At 35.3% G+C, this 15,783-nt stretch overlaps 1 protein-coding gene across 1 annotated transcript in view; it reads left to right on the top strand.

Annotated features, from left to right (window-relative positions):
- Positions 1 to 481: 481 nt before the first annotated feature.
- LOC140769629 (glycine--tRNA ligase, chloroplastic/mitochondrial 2) overlaps positions 482 to 15,783 on the top strand; it is a 76,982-nt gene continuing 61,680 nt past the window's right edge. Inside the window, exons 1-9 of the mRNA XM_073110411.1 lie at positions 482 to 838; positions 5,772 to 5,822; positions 6,126 to 6,193; positions 8,318 to 8,399; positions 8,486 to 8,549; positions 10,837 to 10,892; positions 11,124 to 11,201; positions 13,287 to 13,361; positions 14,054 to 14,124. Coding sequence (XP_072966512.1) covers positions 575 to 838; positions 5,772 to 5,822; positions 6,126 to 6,193; positions 8,318 to 8,399; positions 8,486 to 8,549; positions 10,837 to 10,892; positions 11,124 to 11,201; positions 13,287 to 13,361; positions 14,054 to 14,124 — 809 coding nt within the window. The 5' untranslated portion in view covers positions 482 to 574. The remainder of the gene's footprint in view (positions 839 to 5,771; positions 5,823 to 6,125; positions 6,194 to 8,317; positions 8,400 to 8,485; positions 8,550 to 10,836; positions 10,893 to 11,123; positions 11,202 to 13,286; positions 13,362 to 14,053; positions 14,125 to 15,783) is intronic.

Below are 15,783 nucleotides of genomic sequence, written 5' to 3'. Positions count from 1 at the left end.
TATTTTTGAGAATATTTTATTTAGGTGATGTGCATGACTTTTTACTAGGTCTAATGCATACCTAAGAGAAAGATGAATAGTGAACAAAATGGGAGAGTTATTGAATCAAGAAATTATCTAAAAGGATTGCAAAATGAAATCATTTTAAGGAAGAGAATATTTGACTTTTTCCTAATAAAACTAGAAGAATACGTAAGCAAAATGAGAGGAATAACATGGCATAAAATAAGAGAAAGAAGATGAAAATTGGAAGAAGCATGCTAAAAAAATAATGGAAGTCTTTTTTTAAGTTTGTTAGGTCTAAATTAGTAAATAACCTAATGGGATAATTTTGCAGGTATTAGTTTTGGTTGTTCTGGACAACTTAATCTTTTTTAAATTTATTAGGCTAAATCAATAAAAAAAAAACACTCGAAATATAATTCTGTAATTGGAGAGCCCATTTATGCCGATCGCAAAACTAAAGCGCTTTTTAGTGCAAATCGCCAGATGGGCTAAAAGCCACTAAGCCGGTTTCCCTATCTCTTCTTCGCGCTCACCTTATCCTCCGCCTTTCCGCCTTCCAGCCTCCCAAATGGCTCTTTTCTCGTTCTCTTTGGCTCTCCCCGCCATTAAGCCGCACGAATCTCACCTCTCTCGCTTCGTCTTTCCCTGGAGAGCAAAATCTAGGCACTTTCGAAATCCCTCTCTCCGCGGCTTTTCGCCCTCCTGTACTAGTAATGGCGCCTCGACCTCCGGCGTCGCATCTGCCGTTCCTCAATCCGAGTCGAAGGTTCCGGAAGGCGGCGTAAGAGCTTCTTCAGTTCTCACGTTTCAGCAGGCAATTCAGCGCCTTCAGGTTTGCGGCTGCTTCTTTTCGATGCCAGCTTATAGCAGATTCCAATTTGATCATGCAGTTTTCTTAGAAGTGAAGTATTTAAATTGAACCAAAAAGCTCTATTTGGGTCAAACAAGAGAATTTGGTACGGTCTTTAGGAAAGATGTATGCCAATTTGACAATTTATGGATAATTAAAACATAATGTATAAAATGAAGGGCAAATTTTTTTTAGCAAGAGTCGTTTTGTGTTTATTGTGTTTTGCAACCTGGATATTTAATCTATCTACTTTATTGTGTTTTGCAACCTGGATATAAAATGAAGAAAACTGACCGGTTAGTTGGTCCGAGAGAGTGAACTTTTCCCTAGTTACTTTGACAATGCATGATAGATTTGATAAATTCCCTTAGCTTAAACTGACCTAAGCCTGTTAGCCTTGCTTCTTTTGAGTTCAACGGAATCACTGGACTGGGTCAGGGATCCCTGAAGCCTATTTCGGTAACCAAACACTTTTTTAATTTTTTTTCCTAATCATGGTCGGTCCCCACTAAATAAAAAAATGATAATATATAAATTCTAATCTCTCTCAAATCAATTCTAATTTTACCCTTAATATGACTTAAATTTATTAATCTAAGGTATTGTCAATTTTCTCTCTCTCTTCTCTCTCTCTCTCCTCTCTTTTCCAAAAAATAAATAATATTTTGAAAAAACCCCTAGACACACGTATGTATTTAAACACTAGACAATGATATCGCTCGTTCGCTTAAGTAAAAGTCCGAAGAAATATTAAGAACGAAAGCAGAGATGAACGCCAAGATTTTAACGTGGAAAAACCCAAAACGGGAAAAAAACTATGGATCCAAACTCGGATCAAAACCAATCACTATGATAGTAGCAGTTACAAGACTGACTCACAAAACAACCCGTCAATCCAAACGACTTTGTTCCTCTCAGTCTTGATCGCTAGAACCCACGATTCACTGCTTCTTGTGATTGAAATCCAATCTCAGTAGCCCTCGAGATTGATCTTTCGTCTAGATAGCCCTTAAGACGAAAGATTAAATTCTTGTAGATGAGTGGGACCTTGTTCGTTGAAGAACCGATGTAGCCTCAAGAACTCTCCTTCAATAATGCTTCTTCAACCACCCTAGAGATAGGGTTTCATAATCCTTATATATGATATTCAAGATAGAGCCAAATCCGAGTCTTATCCGTACTCACGAAAGTCCAAGATTTTCAAACTTCGTTGGTATGACTTCGAATGGCATGACTTGATCTCATCAACTTTGCTCCAATAATTTTGCAATTCTTCAAAACTAGAGATTTTCTAGACTTGTGTAAAACTCATATACATGTAAAAAATACACTTAGAATATTTTGTACACAATTACCAACAATTAAAAAATCTAACATATTTTATTAGAAAAGTGCTCGTATTTCACCATTGCTCACAAAAAGGTAATAATAGAAAAAAAGTATTCATACAAACCGGTGAAAAAAATTAAAAATTATTATTTAATATAATTTACTGATATGTTTAATATAATTGTAAAATGGCTAACTTGCAATTATATTTAATAAATTTAATAATAATATTTTAGTACTATTTGTATTACACATACTTAATTTTCCCCAAAAACAAATATTTTTTTACTTTTTAATGTCACATCAAAGTAATAATTACACCAATATTGTAAGTATTTTCTTTATCTATTTATTATTTCCCTCAAAAATAAATATTTTATTCTCTAATTTTTTTAAAAATTTATTAAGTCCACAATAGATGGTGGAGTAGTTGTAGACTTGTGAGCTTTAAAGCCCACAACAATTCACTTTTCTTAATAAGATATGAACAACTTCTATAAAAAAAAATTGAAGAATAATAATATGTTAAAAATAAAAAATAAAAAAATTCAAAAATAATAAAAAATATTTATAAACTAATACTAAAAAAATGATATTAAGAACATTATTACAAATGATGAAAATTTTTAAAAAATAATATAGCCTTACACGTGGGCTTAAAAAAAGAAGTAATATTATATTATTATTTAAAATAAAATATTAACCTTATATTATTTTAGAAAAAAGAATATGTAAGCCTACGTAGCAGTGGTTGCGGGCTGACATGCATAACCCACAAACAAGGCTTACATGCATTGTAAGCTCATTTGTTGGCTTACATGCATAAGCTCGCAATCGGGGCTTATATGCATGTTAAGCTCATATGCGGGCTTATATGCATAAGCCTACAAACAGGTACAAGCCCACAAATCAATAATTTAAGATTTTATTATTATTGCTAAAATAGTAATATTTTTAAATTTTATTATCAACGTCAAAGGGTAATTTGGACTATTAATTTTATATATCATTTATTTTACTCCAAAATTAATACCTTTTTTATTTTTTCACATCACATCAAAAGTAATAATTACACTTCAGCTTAGTTCACAACCAAATGTCATATTTCTTGTACTAGTTCAAGAATCTTAAATTAAGATTAAGAAATAGAGCTAGCTAATTTAGTTTGGAGTTTAACCTCAAACTAAACAAGGTCTTACATCACTCCTCACGAAATGGTTACTTTAGGAGTTTCAAAATTTCAACTTTTAATCTGATAATTTTTCTTTTGTTTGATTCCACTCCATCAGTTGTTGTTAGGTTACTATTAACTGAAGGTGTTTTTGGTGAGTAAAATGATAAGGTTCAACATGTAGGATGCAAAACTCAGTATACTGCAAACATGCTGTAATGGATAGAAAGTTATTGTTGTAGATTATGACCAAGAAAGTTGCTCTTAATTCATTTTCTCTCCTTGCTTTTTCTAGACTTGGAATAATTTATGTCATGGAAATTTTGATAACAATACAGGATTGAATGAAAAGCAATCCTCTTCTCCATTTCTACTTAGACCTCCAATGTGTTTTCCTGCAAGTTTTTCTCATATGTTGCATTGTGGTAACCCAGTATATAGTGGGGAATAAAGTTGTGATCCAAGTGCTAGATTTCACTAGGAACAATCTGGAGCCAATTGAGTATATCAAGGGTTTGAAAGGTACATATAGAGATTTGATAAATGTCTTTAAGTTGGAGGCTTTTGCCAAATTTTCAGTCAGGATCTTAAATTAGAAATCAAAAGGCCCTTAAACATTAGATTCATCTTTAACTTCGTATACAAAATGTAAGCCTATGTCAAGAAAAGAAAAGTGCACTCTTTGGGTCATAAGATTCTATTTGACCATTGTGGAATTATATACATAGTAAATCTACTGAATTCATGATCTTTTCAATCTTTATCTTTTTTCCAATGTTTGATCTTCATTATCATCTATGATTTTTCACTACGATATGAAGGTGGCTATGGTACTAAAAGTTGGACATGTTAAATTCATTTAGGAATAGCAAGATGCTTTTACTTTTGAATTATAATACAAACAATAAATTCACATTTTTAAACTATTAAAAAAGAAAGAAGTTACGTTCCTGTCTTTAAATCCATAAGGTGATATAGGTCAAATGCAAGTTTGATTTGGAGCTGAAGAGGAAAGATAAATTGCTGTATTGATATGATGCCCTCGATATATTACTATATTTAAGCATTTCTTAATGCAGTCAGTACACTAGTAGATTTGAAAAGCTTTGTATTTATAGATAATAAAAGTTTGATATGTATCAGTATCAACCATTACTTGTCTGGAACAAGGGATGAACTAGGTTTTCCCTTGGTTCCACACCCTATTGTTAGCAGTATTGCATGCAATGTTCTAATCTAGTTGTGGGTGCCATGTTACTATAGTGGAAGAAGAGGCAGATTGGGTTCACGGCCGGTGAAATGATGGAAAATAGATACACCATTTTGACTACCATATTGGCCTAACCACTACTCGTTAAGATAAGGTCTTCCTAATAAGGGCTTCAACTAATGTTCCTCTGATGTCCTATGTCCGCAATTTGGGTCACTGGGATGGCGAGAGGAGAATAGTGGAAGGGAGAGAGGAGAGAGGGAGAGGAAGTACATTCTCAACGTTGATTTCTACACTCACCACTATCCCCATCTCACCTCCTAGTCTACTGTAACATTAGAAGAAAGGAGAGAGGGAGGAAAGAGATGGTGAAAGTCTGAAAGAGGATAAGTATATTTGTCTTGAATTACAAAGACAGAGATTATAAAATCCTAAGCTAATAAGTAATAAATAAATGATTAAATGTAAACCTGGACCATATTTCCTCCTATTGCAGTCATAACATTGCTAAAACATATAACAACTTGGACCACATAAAACAAATAAATAATCAACCGAAACTAATGCTAGAAATAGACTAAACAAGCTTTCCTAATGCAAGATTTAAAACTCATGAATTATAGTCACGTGTCTTTCACTCTTTCATATTGCCATACTCATACTTATCAATCAAAATTTCACTTAGGCAAATTTTTTGCCATTTCAAAACATAAGAAAATATTTGATGTTTTAGAATATTATAGAAGTATGTAACAATGTCAACACAATTCCATATTGAACACATATTACATGATCACCAATACAAGTCCAAGTTCAACACATAACCAAAACTATGCAATGAAATTCAATAACATCATTAATTTCTTGTGTAGTCACCTGTTGCAACAGTCAGAAAGATTTGGTAAGTTAATATTATTATTGAGAAATTAAATAAAGAAGAAAAATAGTCATAAATACAATCAGGAGATGGTAGTCATAAATACAATCATAATTATACTGTAGAATACTGTATATCTATTACATTCATAAAAAATGATGTTAAGAATAAGAATGAAATCTTCAATATAGAAGTTTCCAACTTTCTTGTAAAATGTGTAGTAAATTGGTAATATCAATATCAATGTTTGAGCTGTAACCTAACAACAGTTTGTCATGCTCTTTTATTCATCTACAAACATAACCCTGTACAAACTTCTAAATTGCAGGAATATTGGGCTTCTGTGGGATGTGCCATAATGCAATGCAGCAATACAGAGGTAATGCGCAGTTTCTTTTCTAATTGTACATTACCCATAAAGTTGTTCTCAGGCTCTAGGCATGTGATGTAATTATTTTGAGACAGCACTTGTTATAACTTATAGATTTTACACATACCTTGGAAAGGCATAAGCTCATCTTAGCCTTATTATTTTCCTAGTGATGGAGTATCTGATGTTTATTTGCTTGATGATGAGTTACCATTCTTGTTTTTGAAATAGCTTTTCTAATTTTTGATTTTTTGCATCTTATGATTATCAGTCAAGTTATTGTGGTTTTATAAACTGCGAATTACCTGTCAGGTTGGAGCTGGAACAATGAACCCCTTGACATTTTTGAGAGTATTAGGTCCAGAACCATGGAATGTTGCGTAAGTATGCTTTGCATTTCTTTAATTCTATTAATTGGTATGTTATGCTATTGAGGGATTATAACCAAGTATGAGACAAATTCTTTGCATTTCTTTACTTCTATTAATTGGTATGCTGTGATATTGAGGGCAGTTCTTTGGAAACTCGACTGTTCGACAGTCTAAGACATATGGTACTTTCCTAATATTATGTTTAGCATTCAATTTTCATCTGTATGTTTTGTCCATAGAGTGCAGCTCTTTGGTCGAGAAGGCTCCTTGCATGGATTGATTAGATGTAGTGCTAGCTAACTCATCAATAATTCTCTAAAGCAACGCTTTAGATGCAGTTTAACAGTATGTTACTATGTGCAGTGAGTATCACTTTTGGTGCCACAGATTTGTGTGGGAGATGAGGGCGCCCCCTGGAGGCCTAGCTAAACAGAGAATCATCGAGAGGGGACAATCATATCACTTTGACTAGTTTAAGTGAAGATCTGCTAGATGATCACCTAATGGATTGTTAATGAAAATATAAGAGACAAGTAGTTAGTGGACTCCTGTAGAGAGGCAATGATATGCTTATCTCCTTTCTCAGATTGGGCTCCATGGCATGAGAAGCGTGTTTTTTTAGTATGTTTTTTGTTGGATCTCCACTATATTGTTCATTTGATTACCTATACAACACTATGATTGGAGTCTGTAATTGGGTATTTTCAATCTTAAGTTGACCGTTTTCATGACTTAGTTAATTGATTATGTAGTGACTAGTTTGATAAGGAAATATAAGGCTGCATTACAAAGTCTAAAAGCCCAACTACATAAACTCTACTGACAACTCTTTCCTTTGTACTATATGACAGCATAAAATTTTGTGCCAAGTAGCTAAACCATGATAAATATTTCCTATAATATTCATGTATCCAGATAAAAGAGGAAGGAAGCTGCACATTAACAAACTAAAATAAAATTTTCCTTGGACATGAGCCAAGAGGGAGAGATGCTGTGAAGTATGTCTTCTCAATTTCAGTGAATAATTGCTTATATGGGTCAATGGTCCATCATTACTAATTAAGGCAAGTGCTATTAAGACCATTCATCACTCAGGGTTAAGACAAATCAATTCTGATGTCTTTAATGTTCACATGTCAAACTTAAAATCACATGGAATCATGGATGGCCGTGTCGTGCTGGCGGCGAACCGACACATGGCACGAGGGGTGCCGCATAGTACCCCTCCTAGTAGCTTCGCCGTGACCTCGTTGTTGAGCTTGCCATCGCCGATTGCTGCTTGCCGAGTTGTCGCTTGCTGTCGCCAAGTTGCCGCTCGTCGCTCAAGTTTGCACCCTTGTCGGGTGCCCTAGCTTGAGGGATGGAGAGAGAGAGAGAGAGAGAGAGAGAGAGAGAGAGAGAGAGAGAGAGAGAGGGTCGATTTAAAAATTTAAGTTGTGGATCTGGACGGGGGTTCAAACTCGGGAGACGACGAGCGGTAAGCGACGACTGCGACTGCGAAGGTGAGTAGTCCCTTACCTTTTTCTCTCTCTCTCTCTTAGGCAGGGTCGGTGGTCGGCACGGTCCGTGCCTGTGGCGCGGCCATCATTGAATGGAACTAAATCAAGTTTGTTTTGAAGTTAATTTGTACACAAGGTTCATAAGTTGAGATGGTTTTTGTATACATTGCGATTATTTTTTCAATCCTTCAATTTTAGCTACCTAATTTAATCATCTCAGGGAATGCTAATTTATTAATTTGGTGTTAGGTATGATGCACTTTCCATCAGTTCTCTCTATAAGGGTATTTTTGTTTAATGCAAAGTAGGAAAGGAAAGTGATAATTTTTTGAAAAATGATGACTTTCACCGTTATATGTGCAAATACAAGATATGTGCAAATCTTGGACTTCATCCACTTCTTGTCAACCAAACACACCCTAGAGGAAAGAAGTGGATGAAGTCCAAGATTTGCACATATCGTTATGTATTATTTGATTAATCATGTTGCTGATCCTTACGTTCTTTGGGATGTGTCTACACATTGTTATCTTATGCTATTAAATCTTTACTTTCTTTTGAAGTGTTGGATAAATGAGTTTGACCTTTCAGTTAATATATAATGTGAACACAATACTAAAATATTTTGTTTCAGGTATGTGGAGCCAAGTATACGACCTGATGACAGCCGTTATGGAGACAATCCTAATAGGCTTCAGCGCCATACTCAATTTCAGGTCCGATTTGCATTCCATTTGCACAAATGCTAGCATAGCTTTCATGCAGATTGGTTTTTAGCTGTTTGGGCATGACTCTTGTGCAGGTCATCTTAAAGCCCGATCCTGGAAATTCACAAGATCTCTTCCTTCGTAGCCTTTCAGCATTGGGTATGTTGTTGGTATTTTATTCTTTTTGGAAACAAAGTCCAATGAGATAGTTCTGCAGTATTATAGTATCACAAATCAATTTGTGCAAATTGTGGTTGTGCATCTTCTTTTATTTTAGTTGCTTACGAATTGTTGAATACTCTTTGTATTGAACATTTGTCTTGTAGCAAACTTTAGTAGATCATTGTTCTTTCTGATTGGGCGTGGCCATGCTTGAATTTTGAAGTTATTATTTGATAAATTATTATGTAGTATTTTTGTTATAGAGGAAGTCGAGATGTCAGTGAGCTAATGGTGGCAACCTTTTTCATTGGATATTAAGAGGGTGTACCCAATTTAGTATCATAATTTTCAGTTTCCATTCATTCTTCTGAAAGAGCAAAACAAACTTTGAGGTTCATTAGCTTCTGCTTTATTTCCAGTAGGGTTTTGGTGGCTTTTGCTTTCGATCATTTTTAATGTGTAAAAAGTTTGAAATTCTACATAATCAAAAAATAAATAGATGTAATAATCAAACTAACATAGTATGATGGAAATAGTCGGAAAAATGGTGGATCATGTAGGTGGCATCGCCATGGTGCAAAGATGAAGTGGTGAGAGGTGTGGTGTGTACAACAGAAAAAGGTAAGTGTTTCTATCATTGAATGATTTTAGTTTGCTGGGGATGAGATAATGAATCATATCCGCAAAACTTACTGAAGGTTTAGGATGAAAGTTGTGGATGGTGTGCAGCAGAGCAGGGTCCTCAAGAGAAAGAACTTCATTACATAGAGATATTTTTATGCTGGTTGTTGCAATATATCTAAGGAACCATGTGATGATGTAAACTGTATCCATTCCTTCTCTTAAATTTACCCTAAACCAGTTCGATTGCTGGTTTTGGGCAAAACAAATCTATATGGGTTAAAATTGAGAAAATCTTTAGCATATTTCAGCTTAAACTTTTGGCTCAAATAGTTAGTACACTTACTTTTCTCAAAAAGGATGTCTGAACCATTATGCAATTTGAGGACTAATATCTTCTGCATTTTCTGTAAAGTGAAAACAGCCCTTTCCAACCTCTGCTTTCACAACAAGAACTTGTCACTATTTTTCAGCCTTGTCTTTTATTTTTTTCTTTTTTTCAGAAAGAGTAAAGGAAAGTATCTCATATTTGTTAAGTATCGTCCTTTTTTTTTTGAGGAAAGGCTAATGAGCACATATTTTTGTGTTGAATAGCACTTAGTCATGCCTTTGCAAGGTATAGGACTTTTTGTTGGCTAATCGATGGACATATAGCATGAAAAGCTACAATACTTTGAAACTTTGTAAAACTAAAAATCAAGGATTTGAGTTTCGGCCTGGCCTGCTGCCTGCTGCTGTCAGTAGCAGACAGCTGTCTGCTGACAGCTGCTGCTGTCAGCAACAGACAGCTGTCTGCTGACAGCTGGTGCTGACAGCAGCAGCTGACAACTGCTGCTGTCAGCAGCAGTAGAGAGAGAGGGAGAGAGAGAGTGAGGGAGAGAGAGGAAGGGAGAGAAAAGGAGAGAGAGAGGGAAAGAGTAAGAGAGAGAGTGAGAGAGAGAGGAAAGATTAAAAAAAATGGGGAATGAGAGAGAGAAAATGGAAAAGAGAGTGTGGGAGAGAGAAAGATTAAAAAAAAAAGGTGAGAAAGAAAGAGAGAAAAAGATAAAAAAAAGAATGTGGGAGAGAATGAATAGAAAAGAAGAGAAGGAGAAAAAGATATTTTTACTTTTTAGGCTTTATATGTGAGTAATTATTATTTCTTATTTTCTTATAATTTTTTCTAAATTTTTAGAAATTTCTCTAACATTTTTAATAATATTTAGAATTTTATTTAATTAAAATAATCCGATCCGATACAGGCAGCCGATACGGTCGATACGGCCGATACAGCCGATACGTATCGTTTTTTCGGACGGCCGATCCCGATCCCGATACCAATTTTTGGAACCTTGCTAAAAATGCTATTTATTCTCTATTAGTTCAGTTGAGATGTAGATGGCATGCTCATTTGTATATGTTTGTTGTCCTGTTGACTAGTCTACGTCTACTAGTAGAATCCTCTGTTTTAGGAAAAAAAATGATTGCAACATGTTATAGAGATAGTTTCTTAATAAAAGTTATTGGAAAGATGTGTTGTCTCACTGTCACATCCATCTATGTGGTGGAGTGATGAAATGCAAGACCTTAAGGCCAATTTGTTTAGCCTCATTTAATTATTCTTATATGAAGAAGTTAATTACTTTATTGAGTGGTTAAAAGATTGTTATGATATGCATCTCAGGAATCAATGTTGCGGAGCATGATATTCGCTTTGTGGAGGACAACTGGGAAAGCCCGGTACACTGAACTCTTCTAGCTTGATTCTCTTGTCAGTTTTGTCTCAAGCATAGATGGTTTCCAGTTCAAATATATACAAGATAAAGTCAACTTTGTTTATTTATTCTATCCTTTGATTTATTTAGTGGTCACCAATTTAAAGGATCTCTGTGACTACTTGCATGGAGAAACATATTTAGTTAGGGCAGATGTTTCTATATGCTAAAATGTTACCACAATTAAACTTTGCAGGTTCTCGGTGCTTGGGGGTTGGGATGGGAAATATGGATGGATGGGATGGAAATTACACAATTCACATATTTTCAGCAGGTATGCCCATTTGCATGTGCTCCTTTTTACAAAATATAATTTTTCTAAGGGCCAGTTTGAATGGATCCAGATGTTGTGTGATTCATAGGAATTTGGCATTTCTATTGGAAAGGAGAGGCAGATAGGAATAATTTCCCTAAGGGTGTTCAGGAAGCATTTTAGATGGAGGGTTCCCCCTAGGAAAATTCCTTTTCATTAGGAAAAGAAAAATCCAGTCTCATCATGTTTTTTTTATTTTCCTATTCTCCTCTTCGCATTCTCTGTTCTTTGAATTCCAATGCAGCCCCTCTTTCCTTCTCCCTTCCCCCCTTTATTCTCCCCCTCTCACCCTTTTTAGCAAGTGTCCGACCACACCTCATGTTGAACTACTGGCCATGACCAACGACCCCCTCCAGCAGTAGTTGTGATTGTGCTGACATCGCCTCTCTTAAGCTACCTCTCCTATGACGGTATGAGCCTCTCACGATCTCCTTGCATTACATCATTGCCACCCCCATCTTCTTCCTCTCTTTTGTCCTCCCTAAAGTTTCCTCTATGGCTCTACATTAGATAGAAGCTTATCCTCCTATCTATAGTTGCAATAGCTAGTTCTTATCATGAATGGTCGTGTTGTGCTAGTAATGGCATAACACATGGCACGGGGTGTGCTAGTGGCACACTAATGCCGACCGGCATGCATGTTGTGCTGAGCTGGTCATTGTGCCATGTAGAGCCATCTTTTTAAATTTTTTTCTATTTCTATCAATTATTATCAAACTAACTAATCAATTGATCATTTAGAAGGTTTAAATAAAATTGACGATAATGAGACTAGAGATGATAATGATGATGGTGATAGTGATGTTGATAATAATGAGACTTATTCTAGTGTCGGTGATGATGGAGATGAGACATGCATCTCTGTTACACAATTTTCTCAGAGAAGTATTCTTTTTACATACAACTTCAGTTTGTAGGTAGTACGACATCAGAAGAGGTGCACCCATAGGATGATGTGTTCATTATAATTACCATCATATTAGTCACACTCACTAAAATCAGAACACTATTATTATACTTTATAAACATAATCTGCATATGCTCATGGTGTGTCTATGGTTGTGCCTGTATTGGGTCTGTTCATTTCTGTGCATATTTAATATCCATATCATATTGTAGGAGCATTACAAAATTTTTATTTGTATAAAGGCTATGTGAAACGTTACAATGAGTAATACTATCAGTGAATGAACTTTGAAGAATATCGATAGTATTTAACGCAATATTCTCGTATTATTCTTATGTCGACAAATAAAGTCTTTGATTCTCTTTGCCATTTTATGTTCAAATAGATATTAATTTTAATTATTAAATTATTATTAATTAATATTATGTGTTCAATTATATTATGGAGTATTCAATTATATTATAGAGTGTTCTATCATTAATATTAGTTTTAATGAATATTTTCAATCATAGTATGTATTGAATAGTAATTATATTTAATTGTTGCTTAATCTTTAATAAAATGTCATTTACAAAAATAATATAAAAATAAAGCATTATAATGTAGGTTTTAAACTTTTAATATATATATTTAAATCAAAAATAAAAGATTGACATATTGAAGATCAAAAGAACAACTTTATCTTAAAAAATTTATTAAAAATATTATAAATGCGTGCCAGTGACACGTAAGGGCGTGCCATTGGCATGGCAAGGCGTGCCAAGGTGTGCTGCTCGGGACACTCTGTGTCGATTTGCATGGCCATCGTTGGTTCCTATGGGCTAAATCCTGAATGAATTAGCATATGATGCCAGATAGGCCTTAAATGTTTGTTCTTACTGCTCTATTTTTCTTTATGCATGAAACATCTCTCTAGATATACTCATGAAGCTAGTGTTCTTATGTTTTTTACTTGACACTATCTGAGGTAATGGACTAATCATTGCTTTGAGAATTATGCCACCATTCCATCTCAATATGAGGATGTGTAGTTGAGTTAGAGATGTCTTCCTTTGAGTCTTTCAGTTTAATGATAAACTTATTTGGCCACCACTTTTGAATTATACTAGTGATTACATTTAATGCATTTATTTCTGTAGGCTGGAAGTCTTCAACTGCAGCCTGTTTCTGTTGAAATAACTTATGGGCTCGAACGCATCCTAATGTTACTTCAGGTAAGTAGGTCAACAATGCTTTACTACCTTCTTAGGCTACAAAAGCAACTCCTAAAGCACCCTATTAGCTATGTGAACAGCTATCTGATGATTTTCACACTGAACCTGCTATAATGTTTAGTAAATATGTACTAAATACTTGCATATATTAACTGTTATATATATAGAGCACTTACTCTAGAATGTTGCATGTGAAATATCGTACCACCACTTATTCGCCTAACAGATGATTCTCAGTTGGTAATTTATATATTATTGGTTCATTATTGTGCCATTTATTTTCTGTGTAAGATATAATGAAGGATGAGAGATATTAGTATTTATTTTGCTTTTACTCAACTCTTCTACTTTTTTGCCTCAGATGTTCATTGTGTTATATTCATTCTTTAAAAGCAACCTATATACTTTTGTTCTACTATGATCACCCACGTTTTGGGCTTTGTACCTGCTAATATATGTTAAGCAGGTTGTGCTAGAACTCTTTATTTAAGAGTTTGTTGTTATAACATTCTAATTTTGTTCCTATTTTTCTGTTAGACAGTCACAATTCTTCTAAAGTGTATAAATTCAGTTAAAATTTTCCTTGACCAACTATTTAGCTTCACTGGTCAATTTTAGAGAACTCTTTTCTCTGTTCCTTGTAAACATTTTTGAAAGAGCTGACCTTACTTTTAATTAGATATGATTGGCAGGGTGTAGATCATTTCAAGAAGATACAATACGCTGATGGGATTACATATGGAGAACTATTTTTGGAGAATGAGTAAATTACTTACTGAGGAATTTCAGAGCATATTATTGTCATTCATTTTGTTGTCTATAACTTCATAGACACTTTTTGCTATCTATTACTTTTTATTTTGTTTTTCTTCCTATCTGGTCTTCTGGGTATTAGAATGGGCATTTATTATATTCTCGATCTCATGAAAAGTTTCTTGAGCCTCACATGGTTTGGACCTTTTGGTAATGTCGAATTGGTACAATTCTAAAATTGCATAATCTGTTTGAGATATTCCGCTATTTGGTGGTCAATTGATTGACGAAGAGTGCGCACTCGTACATTGCAAGCAGAAATTTTCGTAAAAAAAATAGCCTGGTTGCATGACATGTCGAGATCTATAGTTTCAAACCGTGACCCGATCTTCATAAGCTACTTTTGGCAAGAGTACTTCAAATAGCCATCTCCTCCTCTATATTGGGGAGATCTCTTCCTCCTCGTTTCATCATGCAGCCATAGTTCTGGTGGTTGTCATCGAAAGCTCGTGTCCAAGAAACGGTGGTTCTGATACCACTCTTGATACGGTTTCTCCTTAGGCTAAGGTTTGATCTATCCCGTTTTCAAATTTGAACAGGATTTGACACGGAATTTTGGAAAAGAATTCCGAAAGTTGCAGCCGTCGGATCAATGTGAAATTTTGATATGTTGTAGTCTTGAAAAAAAGCTTTCCAACAAATCTAATTTCAGAGAAATCAAACGGTTGGATTTTGAGATATCGTCTGACAAGTAGACGAACGTCAGAGAGTCCGTCTATGGATCCGTGGATGAAGGCACGAGATCCTAAGTGATGATTGATGGTGGTAGACCGGCGGTAATGGGGTGGTATTGGTGAGTAAGTGGTAGTGGAAGGGTTATAGGTGATGGAAGGGGTTAGGGTGAGGTAATAGATAGATTGGAAGACGGGGGAGGAGTGGCCTGCCCCTAAGGGACTAGGGTGAGTGGCCGATCGAGGGAAGCTAGAAGCAGCAGCATTGGGGAACGAGAGAACGAGAGAGAAGAAGAAGACTAGAGCAAACCTCAATTTATTCAATAATGAGTCCTTAGTTATCATCCATATTTTAGAGGCTAACCAAATAATTTAAAAATGGCAATTATTAACTCTAGAAACAGTGGATTTTCGCCGATCGTGTTCGAACACACATTTGGCGTTCTCTGTATTTGCGAATGTGATGTAGACGTTTACAAGCGCATTTGAACGCACCCCACTCGCGTTCAAACGCGACATACAGAAAATCTTTTTTTTTTCTTGAAATAAACACTAAAATAAGAATAAAAGATACCCCTAAAGTGTATCCATGCTCGAGACGACATCGGTAAAGCCTAAATTCAATCCACCACGCTTTCGCAACCTTGTTCTCAAGGTGTGAAATTGGGGAAGCGATCCATGATATCTGACTCGAGCTCCCAGGTAGACTCGTTTGTTGGCTTGCCTAACCACTCAATCAACACTTCTGTCTCCAACCTAGATCCATGGCGTCTTCTCCTACGGCTTAAGACTCGGACTGGTTCAGCTGGGTTATCTTCCTCCATTGGTCCGGGTAAGGCCAAACCCACCTTATGGTTAGGCCTGATCTGGGCCTTCAATGTCAACACATAGAAAACCAGATGGATCTGAGTTCTCTTAGGTAGGTCCAACCGGTAAGC

Source organism: Typha angustifolia, chromosome 11 (genome assembly GCF_048772165.1).
Source record: "Typha angustifolia cultivar Huaian chromosome 11, ASM4877216v1, whole genome shotgun sequence".
NCBI classification, from domain to species: domain Eukaryota; kingdom Viridiplantae; phylum Streptophyta; class Magnoliopsida; order Poales; family Typhaceae; genus Typha; species Typha angustifolia.
This window is presented reverse-complemented; position numbering and strand designations above follow the sequence as displayed.